The 23,950-nt window shown below is 47.7% G+C and overlaps 1 protein-coding gene across 5 annotated transcripts in view; it reads left to right on the forward strand.

Annotated features, from left to right (window-relative positions):
* Positions 1-23,950, forward strand: part of OGT (O-linked N-acetylglucosamine (GlcNAc) transferase) — a 76,916-nt gene that overhangs the window by 17,915 nt on the left and 35,051 nt on the right. For 3 of the 5 annotated variants that reach the window (XM_037909743.2, XM_037909744.2, XM_037909746.2), the window contains 7 exons: positions 8,160-8,355; positions 9,755-9,895; positions 10,210-10,310; positions 10,485-10,638; positions 10,745-10,846; positions 11,614-11,793; positions 12,787-12,945. In XM_037909743.2, coding sequence (XP_037765671.1) covers positions 8,160-8,355; positions 9,755-9,895; positions 10,210-10,310; positions 10,485-10,638; positions 10,745-10,846; positions 11,614-11,793; positions 12,787-12,945 — 1,033 coding nt within the window. The remainder of the gene's footprint in view (positions 1-8,159; positions 8,356-9,754; positions 9,896-10,209; positions 10,311-10,484; positions 10,639-10,744; positions 10,847-11,613; positions 11,794-12,786; positions 12,946-23,950) is intronic. The other 2 variants (XM_043521927.1, XM_037909745.2) reach the window with 1 other exon arrangement.

The following is a 23,950-nucleotide window of genomic DNA, read 5'->3' on the forward strand; positions in this document are numbered from 1 at the left end:
TGTTCATAGAAGTGTAGGGCTGGAAGGGACCTCAAGAGGTCATAAAGTCCAGGCCCCTGTGCTGAGGCAGAACCAAGTAAATCTAGAGTCTAGACCAGGGGTCTCAAACTTAATTTACCTTAGTGCCAGTCCTCAAATCCGCCCAGTGGGGCAATAATGTCACTCATGATGCCCAGAACCCCCCACCCCCCCCCCCCAAAACTCCGCCCCACGCCTGCCTAAGGCTTTGGGAGGGAGTTTGGGTGGGGGAGGAGGTCTAGGGTAGGGGATTGGGGTGCAGAAGGGGTGAGAGGTTGGGCTCTGGGAAGGGGTGTGGGGGAGAGGATCTGGGGTGCAGGCTCTGGGATGGGGTTTGGGTGCTGGATGCAGGAGGAGGGGGTGGGGTTGCAGGCTCTGGGAGGGAGTTTGGGGGCAGGAGGGATTGTGTGGGGATGGGGTAGGGGTGCAGGTGCAGGCTCTGGGAGGGGGTTGGGGTGTGGTGCTTACCTGGGGCTCCAAGGCGGGGCAGGCTGGGGAGGCCTCTGTGTGCTGCTGCCCCCAGGCACCACCCCTGCAGCTTCCCATTGGCTGCAGGGGCGCTTGGGGCGGGGGCAGCGTGCGGAGGCACAGCCCTGCCCCAGGGCCGCAGGGAGAGGCTGGCAGCCATGTGGAGCAAGCGCGCAGGAAGCTGCTCAGCTCCGCTGCACTGCCAGTGGTGAGCGGGGCCCCAGGCCGTTTTAAATCGCCCGGGGGACAGGCAGGGTGGGAATGCACTGGGGCGGCAGGCAGGGCCAAGAGAGAGACCTGGCCCCAAAATTGCTGGAGCCCCACAGGCCACATTGGAGAGGTTCTTGGGCTGCAGCTGGCCCGCTGGCCGGGACTTTGAGACCCCTGGTCTAGACCATCCCTGACAGGTGTTTGTCCAATATTCAGTGATGGGTATTCCACAACCTCCCTTGGAAGCCTATTTGAGAAATTAACTACCCAGATAGTTAAACCTTTTCCTAATATCTAACCTAAGTCTCCCTTGCTGAAAATTATGCCCGTTACTATTTGTCCTGCCTTCAGTAGATATGGAGGACAACCATTGTCCTCTAACAGTGCTTAACAATATCAGGTCCCCACTCAGTCTCCTTTTCTCAAAACTAAACACGCCCGGATTTTACTTCAACCTTTCCTCATAGTCATAGGTCATGTTTTCTAAACTTTTATCATTTCCTGTTGCTCTCTTATGAACTCTCTCCATTTTGTCCACATCGTTCCTAAAGTGTGGTGCCCAGAATTGGCACACTACTGCAGCTGAGGCATCACGAGCGCCAAATAGGGTGGGAGAATTACTTCCTGTGTCTTATATACAATACTCATGTTAATATGCCCCTGAATGTTAGCCTTTTTCATAACTGCATCACATGGTAGACTCATTCAACTTCTAGTGCACTATAACCCCCAGATTCTTTTCATTGGTACTGCCACCTAACCAGTTATTCTTCACTTTGTAGTTGTGCATTTGATGTTTTCCTTGCTAAGTGTAGTCCTTTGCACCTTGCTGAATTTCCCCTTGTTGATTTCAGACCAGTTCTCTAATTTGTCAGTCGGTTTGAATCTAATCCTGCCCTCCAAAGTGCTTGCAACCCCTTCTGGCTTGGTGTCATCTGCACATTTTATAAGCATACTCTCCACTCGTTAACCAAGTAATTATTAATGAAAAATATTGCATAAGACAGGACTGACCCCTATAGAACCCCACTATATACACCCTCCCAGTTTGACAGCAAGCCACTGATGATTACTCTTTGCGTAGTCTTTTTCAACCAGTTGTGAACCCACCTTATAGTAACTTCATCTAGATATCAGGGTTGCAAAACTGTATGGAGGGCCAGATAGGGAAGGCTGTGCGTCCCCAAACAGGCTGGCCTCCGACCCCTCCCACTTCCTGCTCCCTGACTGCGCCGCCCCCCCCCCCCCCCCCCCCCGAATCCCCCGACCCATCCAACTCCCCCTGCTCCTTGTTTCCTGACCGCCCCCACCCCCTATCCAACCTCCCCTGACCCCTATCTGCCCCCCCCCCCCCCCCCCCCGGACTCCTATGCCTATCAGACTGCCCCCCTGTTCCCCATCCCCTGACTGCTCCCAAACTTCCACCCCATCCAACCGCTCTGCCCCTTGACTGCCCCCCAGAACTGACTGCCCCTTATCCAACCCTCACCGCCCCCTTACCATTCCGCTCAGAGCGGCAGGACTGGCTTATTGGAAAGCCTGGGAGCTGCGCAGGTGCAAGCCGCGCTGCCTGGGTGGCTGCAGGGGAGGGGGAACAGCAGGGGAGGGGCTGGGGGCTAGCCTCCCCAGCCAGGAGCTCAGGGGCCAGGCAGGATGCTCCCACGGGCCGTAGTTTGCCCACCACTGATCTAGACCGTATTTCCATAGTTTGCTTATGAGAATGTCAAGTGGGACTGTGTCAAAAGCCTTATGGAAATCAAGGTATATCACATCTACTCCATTTTCTCTATCCTCCAGGCCAGTAACCCTGTCAAAGAAGAAGGAAATTCAGTTGGTTTGGCATGATGCAGTCTTGATAAACCATGCTGTCGATTCCTTGTAACCCTATTATCCTCTAGATGTTTACAAATTGTTTAATAACTGGTTCCAGTACCTTACTAGGTATCGAAGTTAGCCTAACTGATCTATAATTCCCCGGGTCCTCTTTATGCACCTTTTTAAAGATACGTACTGTTTTGCCCATTTCGAGTCCTCTGGGACATCATGTGTCCTCCATGAGTTTGCAAAGATAATTGGTGTTAGTTCTGAGACTGCTTCAGCTAGCTCCTTAAGTAGTCTAGGATGAATTTCCTCAGGCCCCGCGGACTTGTATTTAACTTATCTAAATATTCTTTAACCTGTTCTTTCCCTATTTTGGCTTGCATTCCTTCCCCCTTGTTAATATTGTGTTGAGTATCTGGTCACCATTTCACTTTTTAGTGAAGACTGAAGCAAAAGAGGCATTAAATACCTCAGCCATCTTGATATCATCCATTATTAGCTCTCCTTTCCCACTAAGTAGAGGACCTACAGTTTCCCTTTGTCTCTCTTGCTCTGAATATATTTAAAGTGCCTCTTTTTATTACCTTTTGTCCCTTGTTAGGTGTAACTCATTTTATGCCTTAGCCTTTCTGGTTTTGTCCTTTCATGCTTGTGCTATTTTTTTGTATGCCTTAGCAGTTTGTCCATGTTTCCAGTTTTTGTAGGATTCCTTTTTCATTTCTGATGGAGCCATATTCACCTCTTACTGTTCTTTCTATCTTTCCTTTTCATCAGGATAGCTTGCAGTTGTGTTTTTAATACTGTCTCCTTGAGCAACTGCCAGCTCTCCTGAATGCCTTTATCCCTTAGATTTTTCTTCCCACAGGACCTTACCTACCAATGCTGAGTTTGTCTGATGTCCATTGACCTTATTCTGCTGCTCTCTCCTTCCTGTCCTTAGAATTAGAAATCGTCATTTCGTGATCACTTTTACCCAAATTGCCTTCCACCTTCAGATTCACTCCCAGTTCCTCCCTGTTCATCAGAAGCAAGTCTTAATGTCTGAGGCAAAGTCCATTGTCTTGGTCTGTGTGTGGTGGCACCATGTTTGGTAAATGAGCAATTTCTCAGTCAGAACGTACAACCCTAATCATCAAATTTAGTCTTGTGCTGGGCCTTTTACTGGACATGTGGACCCTGAGAGTGTCTGTATCATTGAAGTTAATCCAGTTTCATCCAGGCACTGCTGCAGTGAATTATTCAGCATACTCTCTTGCTGTGGACCAGTGGGAGTTTCAGTACCAAGTTAGAGCATGTTCCACAATATCTAACACAGCCATATCATGTTTCAGAAATGTCACCATTGTGGAGATATTCAGGTCTGCTACCTGCAATCCATCCATATTTCCATGCAACATTACTCTGGATTTAGCCTTGATGATGTTCTCAGTTTGGGACAGCAGACTTTCCTCACTGTTTAAAAAATCCTCAGACTTCATGGCAACTATTTGCCATGTTTAAAGAATAGTTAATTAGCATAGTATATGTTTCTTCAAGGTTGCCTTCAGGAATCTGTTCTCTGCCCTCCTCCTTACAGTAAAGTCGTGATTACACTGAAAGACCTGACTGGTGAGGGAGTGGTTTCTCCCCCTTATCCTCAGATTGGATGCATGAACATATAATCAGGGTACAAATGCTTTCTGGAAACTTCCAAGTTCAGTTGCTGAGAATAAACATTTTTCCTACTGTATGGATCCATAGACGTGGTCATCTTGAAGAGTCAGAGTTAAAATGGTAGATAATCTTTGAGGACACAAATTATTAGGTTAATCAAGACCAGAGAAGATCAAGCAATTTAAGGTAGCTTAAGGAATGGGCAAGATGATGGCAAATTAAATTCACTGTCAGTGAATTTCAATGCTATTTAGGAGGGATAATTTGATCTATTCATATTCAGACCTTATTGGGCTTTAAATTAAATGTAAAAACTTGAAAAAATAGCTTGGCAATCTTTGGACACTCAGTGTGCAATGGTTATCAAAAAAAGAAATGGTGTTAGGATAATTATGAAGATATGTTGTAGAGTTCAAATGTATTCTTGCCTCTGGAATACTGTGTTCTGTTCTGGACAGCCTATTTCAAAATGGTGTAATAAAACTTAGTGGCGGGGGCTCAGAAGCTGGTGATAAGAAGCTGGTGATTAAAAGGCTTAGAGAAATTTCTAAGTGAAGACTTAAGATTGGAACTGCGTAATTATGAGAGGAGATGTGAATTCAATAAAACCTCGCCAGCAGACTTAAAACTAATAAAAGGAAATACTGTTATGTGCATGGCACAGTTATTTCACTGCCACAGGATACTGTTGAAGGCAAGAGTGTAGAATTTTAAATAGTTTCAGAATTGATGTGGATAGTGAGACCATCCAGAGGTACAAAAGTTAGGACTTAAAACTCTTGGTGGTTTTTTTTAAAACAGATATAAACCCTTGTGTTTCAAGGCATAAGGAAGCCTACAATGGGGGCTAGGAAGAAACTTTCTGTGAGGACTGTTTATTCCATAACTGCTGAATCCAGTACAGACCTCTGTCTCAGAATACTGGACAAGACAGACTGCTGGTGCGCATTTGTTTTAATTTCAGCGTGATAACACAGATGTGAGTTGATGCTTTATGCAGAACATTTTTGGTCTTCCTTGAATTTGCCCTTTCCATGCTTCAGACTTGGGAGACCTGGGTTCAGTTCTCTCCTCCATTCAGACACTCCCTGTGTGACCTTGGGAAAAACCACCGTGCCTCAGTTTTCCATTTGTAAAAGGGGGAAAATAGCACTGCCCTACTTCTCAGAGGGTGGTGTGAGGATAAATACATTAAAGATTGTGATGCTCTCATACTAGTGTGGTGAGGGGTCAATAAGTACCATAGATAGTTATTTGTTCACATGTAACCAGAGATGTTTCTTTCTGAAAGGCCGAACTAGGAATTTGCAAGTTGACTATTATTGGGAAGGTGGTTCCTGGATTATGGTGGCGCCTTTAGGATGGCTCTGTCTTCCAGTTCTAACTACGCAGGTTGAAATTTGTGAGCTGTAAGATCAGGGAAGAGCACATAGAATAGTAGCTTTGTTGTTATGTATGATTGCCATGTCAAAAAAAAAATAAAAAATTGGCCCGTCTAGTTCAACAATGCCTGTACCTGATGGTTGGCCAGCCGCTTATAAAATATTTCCACTTTCAGATCACTTTGGATTTAGGAGGAAGGGAGTTCCTTAATCCTGTATAGCTATCAGCTTTTTCTTTTTCAGTTTTCAGCCTTCTTCATTTTGAATGCCTTGTTTGTTTGTCTTTTCTGGTTTATGGAAAAGGATAAATAGTCCACCATTTTATTTGATATGCTTTTTATATCAACTTAATTCCAGACCTTCAAATCCTACTTGCTACTGCTCTTCTCTACACACTCTTCCACTTCTGAGATAGGACAACTAAAATGGAGCACTATATTCAGCTGAGAATCTTTTATCTATTTTTTTTTTTTTTTTTTTTTTAATATTCTCTAGCATATGTATTGCAGTATTTGTGGCTGCTGCAACACATTGCATGGATATCTTCATTGACCTGCCTAAAATCTCATTTTAGTTTTGTGCGATCATTGTTAATCTGAACACATAAATCTAAAATTTTAGTCCATAATTTTTTCCTGGGAAAAGAGCCAGGTTGTGGTGTTTTAGTGCTATGTACCATACTGTGTCTGAATTCATAAATAGGGTTATAATTTCTATTGACTGACTTGCAGCTTTTGAATTTCATAGATGGCCTGAAAGGCACATTATGTTCTATTCTGGCCACCTGCACAATGCGGATCCTAGAATTTGACCCAGTAATTCCTATATGAAGCTCCATAATATGTGGTTAAATTAAAACATGTTTCTTAGAAAGATATCTGATTTGTTGATTACCTTTTGGTGATCTGTTCCACTGTGTATATGCATTATTAAATTAATGTATTTTTTAGGAATCAAGATTCTTAGCCACATGAAATTTTTATTTATATAGAGGCACGGGTGTGCATAATCTTCAGACAAATAAAAAAGGTAGATTCTTAATACATGTTTACAATCTAAATTAGACATAACAGAGCAAGGAATGACACATGGGTTGGGGATGAGGAGGCAGAATAATTGAAAGATGAGCTACAATAATAAGATTGAATGCTTTGCCATAATTTAACACTTTGTTGTGTTAAATTGATATATTTTGACAAAATAAATTTGCTGTAAAGGTCAGAGTAGCATTTTTAAAGCAAGATCTCCTGTTCCGCATAGCTGCTAAAGTAAAAGTAATCACAAGCAAAAAGAACACTTTATTTCATCCCACGTGGGGATTATTCACGTACAATGTAGATAAATGTAAGATAAAGCAAATAATGCAAAGGGACTCTATTGGAAACAGACTGTAAAGTTGGCTGATGAGATGGCCTGCTGAGGTAGCATTGTTGCAAAAGTAAAACATACCCCTTAGGAGGACTAGTGTGCAAAAGAGAAGATACTCTTGGATCAGGGTACCTCTTAAGGCAAGAAATATAATATGCTAAATGTGCTAAAAGCTGCACACTGTAGACTAATCACAAGGACTCTGTCCTGAAAAACATAGTCTAATTTTAACTTGACCTATTTAACAAAAGGGAAGGTAACAAAACAGTAGGGGCTGGGTATATGAGAAGGAACAGGGATGAGAACCAGAAGAATACAAGGTTATTTACGGCAAGAGCATTATGGAAAAATAATCAATGTGTGGATCTTCAGTATAAATGACACTCTTCTTAGTTTCATGGGCAAAGGGGGCTTGAGGAGGGATTTGGACAAGAAGGGTAGTGGCCTGGAAAGGCATTCCTTGTGTAGAAGGGCAGCATCTTAGACCACTTCTAGAAGCTACATAGTTTGTCCATTAAACACCTTGTTCCTTTTCACATTAGCTCTGTAGAGTTGATACTTAGTTGGCCACAGAAATCTTGTTTTCATGAATTAAACATCTCGGTAGGTATTACTTTCTTTTAGAGATCCTTACATTCACAACTGATTTTTCTTAATGTAGTAGAAATATATTTAAAGTTATATTTTTTTTCTTTAAAGATGACTTGCGAAGGTGGGGAAGGGGGAATTGATCCTTTTTTAGTTTGATACACAAAGGAGACCTGTGAGGGGAATTTGGTTTTTGTGTGTGTCTACCTCAGAAATGTTAGGGATTTCAAGTCCTTTTTGTTGGGGGTTGGAGATGTGCGTGAATTTGTTGATGACTGCAATGTGGATTAGAAGCTCTCTTGGCTCTTAACTGATAGGAGCAGAGTGTCATTCTCCCAAGTCTGTTAATTAAATAGATGTCACAAAAAAGCAAGCAAAGCTTTTTAAACAGTCTGAATAAATCACTTGTCTCCTCAGATGGGTTTCACTTTTAGTTTCTGTAATGTCATAATCCTTCTTTTTCTCCAGTTGCCCTTATTCTTACAGGGTAGACAAGACTTTTCATGCCTTGACCTCAAAGCAGCAAAAGGCACAAACCCTATTTTCTCGTCTATGTAGGTTACCTTTATGACCAAGTTAAATGTAAAAATAACTTTCTGCTGTCATCTTACATAGGCCATGTGAACACTAACCACACATCTCTCATTACAGAGCTGTAGCAGCCTACTTACGAGCCTTGAGTCTGAGTCCTAATCATGCAGTTGTGCATGGCAACCTGGCCTGTGTGTATTATGAGCAAGGACTGATAGATCTGGCAATAGACACCTACAGACGTGCTATTGAGCTACAGCCACACTTCCCTGATGCCTATTGTAATCTGGCCAATGCTCTAAAGGAGAAAGGCAGTGTAAGGAGCATTTCTGTTTTCTTGCAGTCTACTATAATTAAGAGGTTCAGCTGATACTTATTTCAATGCCTTGAATGATAATGAACTTTAAGGTGGGATGTTGCCTTTAGTGTGTGTTTGATTTGCTTGTCAACTTGTTGGAGAAATAATAAGAGTAAAAAATTCTCCACCTCAAAGCTTATAAAGGTAGACATATTTACTTCTGAAGGAATTATGCACCAAAAAATTAAGCACACAGTATTTTAAAATTCTGCAAATTTTTTGTCAATAAATAAATGTGGCTCCAGCATGGCAGTTGGGAGCACAGGCCACTGGCTGCTTTGAGGTGGGAGATCACCCTGAAGGACGTACCTCCCTCAGGACAGGGACTCGGCAGTGAGGCTGCACCCAACCATGACACAGTGCAAGAGCTGGGCCTGCCCAAGAAACACCACAGGGTCCTGGCCATCTGTGCCAGGTGCACTTGCTGTGGGTGGGCAGGATCAAAGTGTGGAGGGGCTTACTGTGGGGCAGTCTGGGTGCGGGTGACTCAGTGGGAGATCTGGATGCACAGGGGCTCATTGCGGAGTTCTGGGTGCAGGGGCAGTGGCACTGCAGGGAATCCTGATGAAGGTGATTGGGGCTCACGGGGGGAAGGGGAGTCTAGGTGTGGGGAGATTGGGCTTGGCGGAGGGGTCTGAGTGTGGGGAGCTTAGTAGGGAGGTCCAGGTGCAGCTGGTTGGGGCTCGGTGGGGTAGGTGTCGGGGGGGGGGGGACTTGTTTGAGGGGTTCAGGTGTACGGTTGATGGGCCTCCTTAAGGGGGGAGCGCCAGCTGCTGCTGAGGGGATGCTGCATGCTGGGCTCTGGCTTCTCCCCGCAATTCCCCTATCCCCTTTTCTTCTCCCCACCCCCCCTTTCCTTCTCCCCTGCCTCTTCCCCCGGCCCTCCTTCACTCCACCGCTGGCACTCATGGTTGCACCGAAAACAGGAAAGCTCCCAGCACACAGAAGGGGAGCACGACTGCACTAGGACCCAAGAGGTGGTATTCAGCTGCAGAGTCATTGGAGCCAAGATGCAGCCTCCATTAGCTGGGCAGCTCTGCAGTTGCAGAAATGGGGGTGGGTGGGCAGTGGCACATAACCGTGTGTGCCTCCCAGGTCTCACCTCTGTGGGGACAAACCCCTCCCCGAAAAAAAAAAAAAAAGAAACTGCACCCATGCTCATTTTCTGCAGGGAAGCACAGGTATTCTGCGGGGGGCGGTGTTCTGCGGGCATGCAGTCCCGAAGAATCCCCCCAGGAGTAACACATTGTAGTGTGACTTTCTCATTAAGCAGTGTTGTTACAGAAATATGTCAAACAGCAATTTCCTTGTTTATTTTGTTAAGTACTGCTTGAACACAATTCCATTTGTTTCTAAGGTTGCTGAAGCAGAAGAATGTTACAATACAGCTCTTCGTCTGTGCCCCACACATGCAGACTCACTTAATAACCTGGCAAACATCAAGCGAGAACAGGGAAACATTGAGGAGGCTGTTCGCCTATACAGAAAAGCTCTTGAGGTACATTTGGATATAAGGAGGAGGGTAGGATGTGGAAACATATGAGGGGTGGATTGTACTTGATAAAGAAGTAGATAGAGGAGATGGTACTTCTGTTTAAGATTTGATTGATTTTTGCCAAGGAGAATAACAACGGACAACTATCAGAGGAGTAGCCATTAGTCTGTATCCACAAAAACAACGAGGAGTCCAGTGACACCTTAAAAACTAACGGATTTATTTGGGCATAAGCAGAAACCCACTTCTAACTGTTCTGCAATGTGATGTCCTTGGAAGATCTGTGGGGCAAACTAACTCTCCTTTGTTTCCTATAGGTGTTCCCAGAGTTTGCTGCTGCCCATTCAAATTTAGCAAGTGTTCTGCAGCAGCAAGGAAAACTGCAGGAGGCTCTGATGCATTACAAAGAGGCTATTAGGTAAGAATTTTGCTTTCTAAAATTCTGAGACTGGTGACAGGAATTCTTCAGTCATTTAGAAAATGGCTTATAACTATTATGCAAACCAATAATCGAATAGTAGTCTGGACAGGCATTCTTAGAGGACAGACAGCTTGTACTGTGGATAATGAATGGTGTGTTCTTTAATTTTAGAATCAGCCCCACATTTGCAGATGCTTATTCAAATATGGGGAATACTTTAAAGGAGATGCAGGATGTTCAGGGAGCTTTACAATGTTACACCCGTGCCATCCAGATAAACCCTGCTTTTGCTGATGCCCACAGTAACCTGGCCTCTATTCACAAGGTACAGCCATGTTCATGGCTTTATTTTTTTAATAACACGGTGATGCATTTGGCAAACTCATTCCTGAATCTGCTTTTGCTTGCTGATTTAGTCTCTGCTTTTGCAGGATTCAGGGAACATACCAGAAGCCATTGCTTCTTATCGCACTGCTCTGAAACTGAAACCTGATTTCCCAGATGCTTATTGCAACTTAGCCCACTGCTTGCAGGTGAGAAGAGAGAGATCTGACCGTAATTCTTTTGGAGATTATTCTAATGTAAATATCCAGGACTAACCACATATCAAGGATCCAGTGTATATATTTTAAAAGGAGCAGAAATAAGTCTTAGTCAAATTAGAAAATAAGACTATGGAGCATTTTCTCTTACAGAACTGTGCTTGGGTCATAGGTGATTTGAAATACAAGTGAGCTGTAATGGTTATTAAAATACTTTTCAAGTACCTTTTTATCTCTTGGAATGGAACAAATGTTAATCACAGTCCCATGTAAACAGAGCTTCTCAAAGCTCTGACCTTGGTCAAGTGCAGTTGTTTAAAGTATTCTAACCAGCCATTTAATTTTTCATAAGAATGGCCATGTTGGGTCAGACCAGTGATCCATCTAACCCAGTATCCTGGCTTCTGATAGTGGCCAGTGCCAGATGCTTCAGAAGGAATGAACCGTACAGGGCAATTATCACGTGATCCGTCCCCTGTCATCCAGTCCCAGCATCTGGCAGTCAGAGGCGTAGGGGCATCCAGAGCCATGCGTTTGCATCCCTCGCCATCTTGGCTAATAGCCATTGATGGAACTCTTTTCCATGAATTTAGCTAATTCTTTTTTGAACCCATTGTAGTTTTGCCTTTTACAGCATACCCTGGCAACAAGTTCCACAAGTTGACTGCATTGTGTGAAGTACTTCCTTTTGTTTGTTTTAAACCTTCTGCCTATTAATTTCATTGGGTGACCCCTGGTTCCTTTGTTTCTCCTTTTAGATTGTCTGTGACTGGACGGATTATGATGAAAGAATGAAAAAGCTGGTCAGCATTGTAGCTGATCAGCTGGAGAAGAATAGACTGCCTTCTGTCCACCCTCATCACAGCATGCTGTACCCCCTTTCTCACAGCTTTAGGAAGGCTATCGCTGAGAGACATGGAAATCTCTGTTTGGATAAGGTAGGAACTTTGAAGACTTTTCCATGTACTTGGTTATACTTGAGGAAGAACAGATTGTGCATTGGTTAATTATATTCAGGTATGTAATGCCAGTTTTAAAATAGTCGTTCTCAGGCTTCAGATTTACCACCTTGTTGAGATGGATGGGTCTCTTCACTTCCTGGTTTTATGCAGTTTGGTATTCTCTGGTATTGGGAAGAGGTCAGTCAGATTTAACAGCCATCAGTAACAATGACCGCCAAAATCTCTTACTCTGACAATTCCTCCCTCCTGACCCAAATCTGACAGAGTTCTTTTGTGTGCGCAGTGGTGGTGTAGCTGTGTCAGTCCCAGGAGAGCTTTTCTCTCTCTCCAGCAGAAGTTGGTCCAATGAAAGATATTGCCTCACCCGCCTTGTCTCTTTAGAATCCTATGTTGTTCCCTCAATATCTGATCCTGCCTCATCTCCACCCCAGCCATGGACCCATAGGGTGGGACTCTTTTTAGAACCGATGGACTCAGCTTTTTGCTTAGACTGACATCATCTGCTCTCTCCTCCATTGCCTAATCGTGTTGCCAGTTCAGTGCACTCAATATTTATCAGCCTGCATGCAGCACTTTAGTGACTGACCCTGTTGCTCCCTTAGTACACTAATTTTTTGATCAAATTTTGATACATGGCTTTCCTCTTTAACTAGTATAGACCAAGCTTTACACTCAGTCAGGCCTCCATTTGGACTCAAATTTGGATAACACACAGCTTGGCCTGTGTGAGCAACAAATGTGCAACCCTCTACCTGAAATCTGGGAACTGGTCAGATGTGGTTTTCAAACATTACTGGGTGATAAACAGAAACTTCATCAATGCAGTAGCATAGAAACTTAACTATGGGGAAAATAATAAAACTGTGTAATTCTGAAAGTCTATCCTATTTACTATTTATGTTCTTGCTGCTTCAAATTTTGTTTAAAGTTTATGATGTCTCAAAAAAATCTTGTGAATGTGATTGCCAGATCAATGTCCTTCACAAGCCACCATATGAGCATCCAAAGGACTTGAAGGCCAGTGAAGGCCGGCTTCGTGTTGGCTACGTGAGCTCTGATTTTGGAAATCATCCAACCTCCCACCTAATGCAGTCAATCCCAGGAATGCATAACCCTGACAAATTTGAGGTAAGAGAACATAACATAAATAGCATGCTGAAAGTTTTAAATACAGCTAATAGAGGCTCCCTGGGTAACTTAGGGAAGATAAAGCACATGGTTATGCGGAAGGTTTGAGGTCACTTCCTCTTTCCTGGCAGTTCTTGGTGTATCACCTTTTGGAGCAGGAGGTGTCTCTTATACCCCAGTAGCAGCTTATCTTGCCATTTATGAAGTGGCAGTGAAAGACTCCACATGGAGATTCATCCCATCTTCAACTAGAGACAAATAAGGGAGGAGCTGTTAATCATGGGGAGTACTCAAGGCATGTTGTTTTGTGTTGTATGTCCCAAGATATGTTCTAGTAGGGTCTTCCCCATTTAATCTTTTAAATTTTTTCTTCCTTTCTCATTTGTCTGCACGACCTGTGTTTCAACAGGATCAGGATACCCAGTAATGCTACCGAACAGTAGCTGCACATCTGTCTGTCTAAAACTCTGCCTGCCCCAGTCACACTTACTACTTAATATTTATTGCACATTCTTATAAACCATTTTCAAGAGATATGACCACTACACTCTCCCTCCTGGGTTATTTCTATCAAGGGATCCTCACCAGCTTCAGGAGTCCTGGCTATTCATTTGTAATTGAAACTGGAAATGAGATGTACAGTTGCACATATTCAGTCACTCCCAACGGAGTAAGTATAAATCTACCCCTAAAAATTGCCAGTTTTCTGAATTACTTTTGGCATAAATGGCTTCTTCAAGTGATAGTCCCTATGTGTATTCCACACCTGTAAGCATGTGCATCATGCCCCTGAGCCCAGACACATTTAGTAAGCAGCATCCATTGGTCCGCACCCGTTTCCTGTTTTACCTACTTCCTTCCTTCTCTAGAAGTTTGCATCAAAAAAGAGAAGTCCATGTTGGTCATCCCCCATAAGGTCCGTAAACTTCACAGGAGTGACTTAGGCTCTTGCTGTGGTTGATCCCTCTACCAATTAAGACATTCCATGTCATGGGTGCTCTCATAAACCAGGTCATCCATAGGCCCCAGACTTCAGTCAGAACACGCCTGTCCCACTCATGCACATGTGCTAGGCTTCCTCTCCATTGTCTGCAAACCTGTGCATCCCCTCCCCAGAGAGGGGCAACATCAGTGCCAAAATGACAATTCTATCCGAGGCTCCTCTGAACTTGTCTGGTTGACAAAGGCAGAAAAAGTTTGAGTGGGGATCCCTTTCATCACACCAACACCCAATGTATCCATGATTACTGATGCCTCCCTTTTAGGTTGGGGAGCTCATATGAATAATCATACTGCACAAGGCATCTGGACCACTTGGGAGTCCAGGATGTATATCAATTTACTGAACTGAGAGGTGGTCTGTTATGCCTACAATGCCTTCCTCCCACTCATGCTGTCCTGTCATAACCACATAACATAGGACATTATAACTGGCTGCTATATAAACCAATCAGAGTGGAGCAAGATCCCTCCTTTGTTAGTCAGTCAGCTTTTGGAATTGGTGCATCAGCCATCACGTAACCCTTTCAGCAGCATATTTGACAGATGTGCAGAACTCCCTAGTGAACAGTCTCAGCAGGCATTTTTCCATGGACAATGAGTGGGAGATTCCCAATTCGGTCCTGGGCAAGGTTACTCAGTGGGGAACAGTCTTGAGACCTTTTTTGCCTCACAGGTGAACAGCAGATTTCCCCTATACTGCTTTAGAACAGCTGTTGGCAGGGATTCAAAGGGAGATGCCCTTCTGCTACCATGGAGGTATCACCTCAGCTATGCCTTCCCTCCAATCCCATTAATACCACAGGTCCTACAGAAAATCCATCACAACAGCACTTGAGTCCTCTTTATTGCACCTAACTGGCCGATACATTTCTGGTTTTCGGATCTAGTGAAGCTCCTAGCTATTCCACTCATAAACATCCACCTGTTTCCCAACCTTCTAACACCCAAGATCAACTTCAGGCACTCCAATCTGGAACTGCTGCAACTCAGGACCTGGTATTTGAACAGGCATCGGATGTAGATACTCATGTTCCAGGGTTGTGTGTGGTCCATTCTCTATCAAAGCAGAAAAGATTCTACCAGGTAATGATCAGGTAGATGAAAGTCTATTCCAGGTATTTCCAGAATCTGGTGGGATTCCTGCTGTTCTAGAATATCTGCTTACTCTTAAGACACAGTTCCCTTTAGGTTCATTTGACAGTAATCCGTGTTTTTCATTCCCCTGTTGACAATTATACTATCTTCACTCATCCTGCAACAGCTAGACTTCTGAAGGGACTTCTTCGATCCTTCCCACCCTTGGTGAACCTCATACCGCAATGGGACCTCAGTCTTGTTCTTTCATTTCACCAGTCCTCCCTTTGAACCTGTGGTCTCATGTTCTGTGTGTCATCTTTCAATGAAAGTTGCCTTTATAGTTGCCACAACATGAGCCAGAAGAGTCAGTGCGCTGGGAGCAGTCATGGCAGATCTGACGTATGCTACCTTCCATAAAGAAAAGGTCTCACTACTCCCCGACCGAAAATTCATCCCTAAAGTAATTTTAGAGTTTCACATGCGTCAAACTATCCACTTACCTTTTTTTCTTCTAACAAATAGAGGCAGCTTCGTTCTCTGGATGTCCAAAGGATACTTGTCACAGAGTGTGGGGGAGTCCGGGGCCTGCACCCCTCTTCCTGGGATTCACTGTGACTCTCAGCCAGCCAGTAAAATGGAAGGTTTATTGGACAATAGGAACACAGTCTAAAACAGAGCTTGTGGGTACAACCAGGACCCCTCAGTCAAGTCCTTCTGCAGGGCAGGGAGTTTAGACCCCAGCCCTGGGGTTCCCTGTGTTTCAGCACCAAACTGAAACCAAAACTCCCCCAGCAGCCTCTCTCCTGCAGCCTTTGTCCAGTTTCCTGGGCAGAGGTGTTACTTCCCCCTCCCGGCTCAGGTTACAGGCTCTCAGGTGTCCCATCTCCAGTGAACTCCCCTTCCACATTCCCAGGTCAACACTCCCCCCTCCCTGCTGTGTCACATCTCTCCCCCCTTCGCGACTGAACTGAGCGGGGTCACTCTGACCAGTGACCTGGGGAAGTTCAGGGCCCCCTCTCCGGGACAACGCATCCGCTATCATGTTAGCACTTCCCTTCACATGGACCACGTCCATGTCATAGTCCTGCAGGAGCAGGCTCCACCTCAGGAGTTTGGCATTGGCTCCTTTCATCTGGTGCAGCCAGGTCAGGGGAGAGTGGTCGGTGTACGCGGTGAAGTGTCGCCCGAAGAGATATGGCTCTAGTTCCTTGAGGGCCTACACCCATGGCCAGGCACTCCTTCTCAGTGGCCGCATAGTGTTGCTCCGGGGTAGCAACTTCTTGCTCAGGTACACGATGGGGTGTGTCTCCCCCTTTTCATCCTCCTGCATTAACACCGCCTCCAGTCCCGTGTCTGAGGCGTCGGTGAACACCATAAAGGGCTTGTCAAAATCTGGGTTTGCCAGAACTGGGCCACTGACCAGAGCCTCCTTCAGCGCCTGGAAAGTCTCCTGGCACTGCTCGGTCCAGACCACCTTGTCTGGCTTCCCCTTCTTGAATAGCTCGGCGATGGGGGTGGCTATGGTGCTAAAGCGGGGCACAAACCTTCTATAGTATCCTGCCAACCTAATAAAGGCTTGGACCTGCTTTTTGGTGTGGGGACTGGGCCAGTCTCTGATCACCTCCACCTTACCTGGTTCCGGCTTTAGGTGGCTGCTCTCCACCCGATGGCCCAGGTAAGATACTTCAGCCATCCCCATCTTGCACTTCTCCGTTTTTATGGTCAGCCCAGCCTCCTGGAGTTGGTCCAGCACTTGTCTAACCTGGGACACATGGTCCTCCCAGGTCTGGCTAAAGACACAGATGTCATTAATATACGCCACTGCAAAACTCTCCATCCCCTTCAGTAGTTGATCCACCAGGCTCTGGAAGGTGGCCAGCGCTCCCTTGAGGCCAAAAGGCAGGGTCAGGAACTCATAGAGCCCCAGAGGGTTGATAAAGGCCGATTTCAGCCTGGCATCTGCATCCAGCAGCATTTGCCAGTAGCCCTTTGTAAGATCCATGGTGGTAAGGTATCGAGCTCCTCCCAGTTTGTCTAGGAGCTCATCAGGCCTGGGCATGGGGTAGGCATCAGATACAGTGATGGCATTGAGGTTCCGATAGTCCACACAGAACCGGATCGACCCGTCCTTTTTGGGGACCAGCACTGCTGGCAGATGGCTGGATCACCCCCAAAGCCAGCATGTCCCTGACCTCTCTTTCCAGGTCCTGAGCAGTTTTCCCTGTGACTCGAAAGGGGGAGCATCTTATCGGCGGGTGCGATCCTGTCTGCACCTGGGTGGATAGTCAGATTAGTGCATCCAGGCTGGTTGGAAAACAGCTGTTGGTACGGATGCAGCACCCCCCTGATCTCAGCTTGCTGAGCAGGGGTTAGCTGATCCGAGAGGGGTGAACCAGCTCGGGTCCCAGGGAATAGATCTACTAAAGGGTCATCTCCCTGCTCCTCCCAGTGTCCCTACACGGCCAACACCACGTTTCCCCCTGGCATAATATGGCTTCATCATATTCACATGGTACACCTGGCGGTGGTGCGCCCAGTTAGACAGCTCCACCACATAGTTTACCTCATTTAGCTGCTTGACAACCTTAAAAGGCCCTCCCAGCCGGCCTGTAGTTTGTTCTTTCTCACAGGGATGAGAACCATCACCTGATCCCCAGTGGCATAGGCACGGGCCCGTGCCGTGCGGTCATACCAGACCTTCTGCTTCTTCTGGGCTCTGGCCAGATTCTCCCTGGCCAGGCCCATGAGTTCAGCAAGTCTCTCTCAGAAGATCAGGACATACTCCACCACTGACTCTCCATTGGGAGTGGCCTTCCCCTCCCATTCGTCTCTCATCAGGTCCAGGGGGCCCCTTATCCTCCTTCCATATAACAGTTCGAAAGGCGAAAATCCGGTAGACTTCCATATAACAGTTCGAAAGGCGAAAATCCGGTAGACTCCTGGGGTACCTCCCTGTACGCGAACAGCAGGTGAGGTAAGTACTTGTCCCAATCCTGCGGGTGCTGGTTCATAAAGGTTTTCAGCATCATCTTTAGCGTCCCATTGAACCTCTCCACCAGCCCATTGGACTGGGGGTGATAAGCTGAGGCCCAGTTGTGCTGGGCCCCACATTTCTCCCACAAGCACCAGAGCAGGGCTGACATTAAGTTGGATCCTTGGTCTGTCAAGACTTCCTTGGGGAACCCCACTCGGCTGAAAATGGTCAGGAGCGCATCTGCCACAGTGTTGGCTTCAGTGGAAGCTAAGGGCACTGCCTCGGGGTAGCGGGTCACAAAATCTACCACCACCAGAATGTATTTCTTCCCCGACCGGGTCGTCTTGCTGAGAGGTCCCACTATGTCCATGGCCACCTTCTGGAAAGGTTCCTCTATGATGGGGAAAGCGGCTTTGAAACCTTTGCCCTTGTCCCGGGCCTTCCCCACCCTCTGACAGGGGTCGCAGGATCGGCAATACTGCTGGACAGTGGTAAAGACTCCAGGCCAGTAAAAGTTCTGTAGCAATCTCTGCCGGGTGCGCCGGATTCGCTGGTGCCCTTAGAGGGGGATGTCATGGGCCAGGTACAGTAGCTTGTGGCGCTACTTCTGGGGGACCACTAGCTCCTGATCCCACAGGACTGCAGTTCCCCTGGGGGAGCCCATTCTCGGTACAGGAACCCCTTCTCCCACAGGAACCTCTCCTGACAACCTCTCCTCATGATTCATACCACACTGAGGTCGGCCAGGTTCCTGAGCTTCCACAAGGAGGGATCTTTCTGCAACTCGGCCTGGAACTCAGCGGCTGGGGAAGGGATGGGGCCTGGTTCCCTCTCACTGGCTGCGTCTGAGGCCACAGCCTCTCTGAGCCATGCCCCTCGGCGCTCCCTCCCCACCAGGGTAGGGTCCTGCGCCTCCGGTGTGGTACCCACCCCAAGGTCGGGGCGCAGTGCCCCTCGCTGGCTCTGGCTACGGGTCACAACCAGGGCAGTCTGGGGGTTGCTTGGCCAGTCCTCTAGGCCCCCCCCCCCATCAAAACCTCAGTGGGCAAATGGTGGTGCACCCCACATCCTTGGGGCCCTCCTTGGCCCCCCATTTCAGGTGTACCCTTGCCATGGGCACCCTGTATGGGGTCCTGCCCACCCCCTTCAGGGTCAGGTAGGTGTTGGGCACCACCCGATATGGGGCCACTACCTCGGGCCGGGCCAGCGTCACCTCCGCGCCCGTATCCCAGTATCCATTGACCTTCCTCCCATCCACCTCCAGGGGAACAAGGCACTCTTTCCGGAGGGACAGCCCCGCGCCCACCCTGTAAACCGAGAACTCTGAGTCCAGAGCATCAAGCCCGCTGGAGGAGCTGGCCTGGGGTCCTCTTCCCTCCTGAGCAGGTGGTAAGCTGGCAGCCCCCCTTTCCTGGGCCATCTGCTCCTCGTCCAGCTGGGTCCCTACCCAGTTAACCCTGGGTAAGTTGGGTCTGCTCAGTCTGTCCTTGAGCCTGGGGCACTGGGTCCATACGTGGCCTCTCTGGCCACAGTGATAGCAGCTCATGTCACATTGGTCACCTCGAGCGGGTCAGATGGTCCTGACGCCAGGCGTTCCCTTTGGGAGGGGGTTCTCCATATTTCCCTGCTGGGAGGTCCCATGGTGACTCTCTCTCTCTCTGCATCGTGGGGGACCTGTTCTTTTGGGACTCCTCCCTGCTACCCCCTGACTGACTATTCACAAACTCGTCGGCCAGCTGCCCTGCATGCTGTGGGTTCTCTAGCTTTTTGTCCACCAACCATAGCATCAGGTCGGAAGGGCACTGTTCATACAGTTACTCCAGTACAATTAGGTCAAGCAGGTCCTCTTTAGCTTGGGCCCCAGCTGTCCACTTGCGGGCATATCCCTGCATTCGGGTGACCTCAGGTGTTTTACGCTGACTCCGGAACCTTTTCCGGTACATCTCAGGGGCCAGCCCAAACTCACGAAGCGGGGCCTTTTTGAACAGTTCATAGTCCCCTGCCTCCGCCCCGTTCATTCAGCTGTACACCTCCATGGCTTTGGGGTCCAGTAGGGGGGTGAGAAACTGGAGCCTGTCTGCCGGGTCAACCATGTGCATCTCGCAGGCATTCTCAAAGGCCGTCAGGAAGCTATCTATGTCCTCCCCCTCCTTACGCTGGTCCAGGAAGCACTTATCAAAGCTCCTCACAGTCTTGGGTCCCCCCCTCACTCACCGCAGCCTGGGCCCCACTGCTCCTCAGCCTGACGAGCTCCAGTTCATGCTATCTCTGCTTCTCTTCATGCTGCTTCTGTTTCTCCTTCTCCTCTCTCATGCTGATGCTGCTTTTCATGATCCTCCAGCTCCCTCATTTTCATCTCCCTCTCCCATTCTAGCCGCCTCCACTCCAGGGATGGGGAGCTCCACCGGGAGGATCCCCTGCTGGCTGCCGGGGTCAGGGTGCCCTCGGTATTCCCTGGGCTTCCCCCAACCCCTCCCCTAGGCATAGGTAGGAAGGGTCTCGGGATGTCCTCGGCAGCAGTCTGACCCCTCCCAGCCCGGTCAGGCCCCAGGGCCCATGCTGCGTCCACCACGCGGCTTCCCTCAGGGACAGGGATCGGGTCATCCAAGCGATCCTTCTCCAGCTGGGCAATCAGCTGTTCCTTGGTGCACCTTCCAATGTGCAGCCCCCTCTGCCTGCACAGCTCCACCAGGTCACTCTTAAGGCTTTTAGCGTACATCTCCCCGCTGGCCACTCGGAGGCCGGGCAGCTTTCCACGGTTTCCAGGAAGAACCCCTAGGGTGCCAGTCCTCCTCCTTCTCGAGGTCACCACCTCTTTGCCAGGGTCGAGCTGCAGACTCCTCCGCCCCTGGGGCCGCTCGCTGCAATCCCCCGGGGGACCCTGTTACTGCAAAAGTCTTTCTCTCTGGTCACACACTCCCAGGGGTTAACTGCCCCCTGAAACAGTCTCTCTCTGAATCTTCAGCACACCTGGTCCCCGTCAATCCCCCTTCGTTTTACTGTTCCCCAGTCACTTACTTCAGGAAGTGCCGTTCACGGGGTGCAGTACATCCCACCGCTAACACCAGTTGTCACGGAGTGTGGGGGAGTCCGGGGCCTGCACCCCTCTTCCTGGGATTCACTGTGACTCTCAGCCAGCCAGTAAAACGGAAGGTTTATTGGACAATAGGAACACAGTCTAAAACAGAGCTCGTGGGTACAACCAGGACCCCTCAGTCAAGTCCTTCTGGGGGGCAGGGAGCTTAGACCCCAGCCCTGGGGTTCCCTGCATTCCACCACCCAGCACCAAACTGAAACCAAAGCCCCCCCCAGCAGGCTCTCTACTGCTGCCTTTGTCCAGTTCCCTGGGCAGAGGTGCTACCTACCCCTCCCTCTCCTTTCTCAGGTTACAGGCTCTTAGGTGTCCCATCCCCAGTGAAACTCACCTGCCACATTCCCAGGTCAACACTCCCCCCTCCCTGCTGCGTCACAGTACTGGCCTTTTATCTACCAAGAACAAAAACTATTAGACACCTTAACCATTTGTTTACATAGAGAGATCAAGGGGTCAAGATCTCTGGTCCTATCTGTATTCCACTACCCACCTTCTGTTCTCTCTGGTGCTGGATTATACCTGTATTTGCGGTAAGAGAAGGAACTGGAGAGATGTCTGTGTACATCACCCTTTATAACCTCATTTTGGAGCATGAGAAGAACCGCGCATTAGCGGACCAATGGGTACTGCTTAATAAAATTCTCTGGACTCAGGCATGTGGTGCGCATGCATGATATTCCACATGAAGGTGATCGGGACCACACATCTCTGAGAACCTTCAGTTACAGGTAAGTAACCTAGAATCATAGAAGATTAGGGTTGGAAGAGACCTCAGGAGGTCATCTAGTCCAACCCCCTGCTCAAAGCAGGACCAACCCCAACTAAATCATTCCAACCACGGCTTTGTCAAGCCGGGCCTTAAAAACTTCTAAGAATGGAGATTCCATCATCTCCCTAGGTAACCCATTCCAGTGCTTCACCACCCTCTTAGTGAAATAGTTTTTCCTAATATCCAACTTAGACCTCTTCCACTGCAACTTGAGACCATTACTCCTTGTTCTGTCATCTGCCATCACTGAGAACAGCCTAGCTCCATCCTCTTCGGAACCCCGCTTCAGATAGCTGAAGGCTGCTATCAAATCCCCCCTCACTCTTCTCTTCTGCAGACTGACTAACCCCAGTTCCCTCAGCCTCTTCTCATAAGTCATGTGTCCCAACCCCCCAATCATTTTTGTTGCCCTCCGTTGGACTCTCTCCAATTTGTCCACATCCTTTCTGTAGTGGGGGGTCCAAAACTGGAACCAATACTCCAGATGTGGGTTCACCATGCTGAATACAGGGGAATAATCACTTCCTTCGATCTGCTGGCAATGCTCCTACTAATGCAGACCAATATGCTGTTAGCCTTCTTGGCAACAAGGGCACACTGTTAACTCAAATCCAGCTTCTTGTCCACTGTAATCCCCAGGTCCTTTTTTGCAGAACTGTCGCTTAGCCAGTCGGTTCCCAGCCTGTAGCAGTGCATGGGATTCTTCCATCCTAAGTGCAGGACTCCGTACTTGTCCTTGTTGAACCTCATCAGATTTCTTTTGGCCCAATCCTCTCATTTGTCTAGGTCAGTCTGGACCCTGTCCCTACCCTCCAGGATATCTACCTCTCCCCCCATCTTAATGTCATCCGTGAACTTGCTGAGGGTGCAGTCCATCCCATCATCCAGATCATTAATGAAGATGTTGAACAAAAGCGGCCTCAGGACCAATCCCTGGGGCACTCTGCTTGATACTGGCTGCCAACTAGACATTGAGCCGTTGATCGCTGTCCATTTAGCCAGACGATTTAGCCAGCTTTCTATCCACCTTATAGTCCATGCATTCAATCCATACTTTAACTTGCTGGCAAGAATGCTGTCTGAGACCGTATCAAAACCTTTGCTAAAGTCAAGGTATATCATGTACACCGCTTTCCCCATATCCACAGAGCCTGTTCTCATATCATAGAAGGCAATCAGGTTGGTCAGACATGACTTGCCCTTGGTGACTCCATGTTGACTGTTCCTGATCACCTTCCTCTCCTCCGAGTGCTTCAAAATGGATTCCTTGAGGACCAGCTCCGTGATTTTTCCAGGGACTGAGGTGAGGCTGACCGATCTGTAGTTCCCCCCCCCTCCCCATTCGCCGCCTTCCCTTTTTTTAAAGATGGGCACTATATTTGCCTTTTTTCAATCGTCCAGGACCTCCCCCGATCACCACGAGTTTTCAAAGATAATGGCCAGTGGCTCTGCAATCACATCTGGCCCAATGGCATTGTACGTTTCCAGCTTTTCTAAATAGTCCTTAACCTGTTCTTTCACCACTGAGGGCTGTTCACCACCTCCTCATACTGTGCTGCCCAGTGCAGCAGTCTGGGAACTGACCTTGTCTGTGACGACCGAGGCAAAAAAATCATTGAGTACTTCAGCTTTTTCCACATCATCTGTCACTAGGTTGCCTGCCTCATTTGGTAAGGGTCCTGCCACTTTCCCTGACCACCTGTCAAAACCCTTCTTGTTACCCTTCACATCCTTTGCTAGTTGCAACTCCAGTTGTGCTTTGGCCTTCCTGATTACACCCCTGCATGCTCAAGCAATATTTTTTTACTCCTCCCTAGTCATCTGTCCAAGTTTCCACTTCTTGTAAGCTTCCTTTTTGTGTTTAAGCTCACTGAAGGTTTCTCTAAGCCAACCTGGTCACCTGCCATATTTGCTATTCTTTCTGCGCATCGGGATGGTTTGTTCCTGCTCCCTCAATAAGGCTTCTTTAAAATACAACCAGCTCTCCTGGACTCCTTTCCCCCACATATTAGCCTCCCAGGGGATCCTGTCCATCAGTTCCCTGAGGAAGTCAAAGTCTGCTTTTCTGAAGTCTAGGGTCCGTATTCTG

Source organism: Chelonia mydas, chromosome 9 (assembly GCF_015237465.2).
Source record: "Chelonia mydas isolate rCheMyd1 chromosome 9, rCheMyd1.pri.v2, whole genome shotgun sequence".
Lineage (NCBI taxonomy): Eukaryota > Metazoa > Chordata > Testudines > Cheloniidae > Chelonia > Chelonia mydas.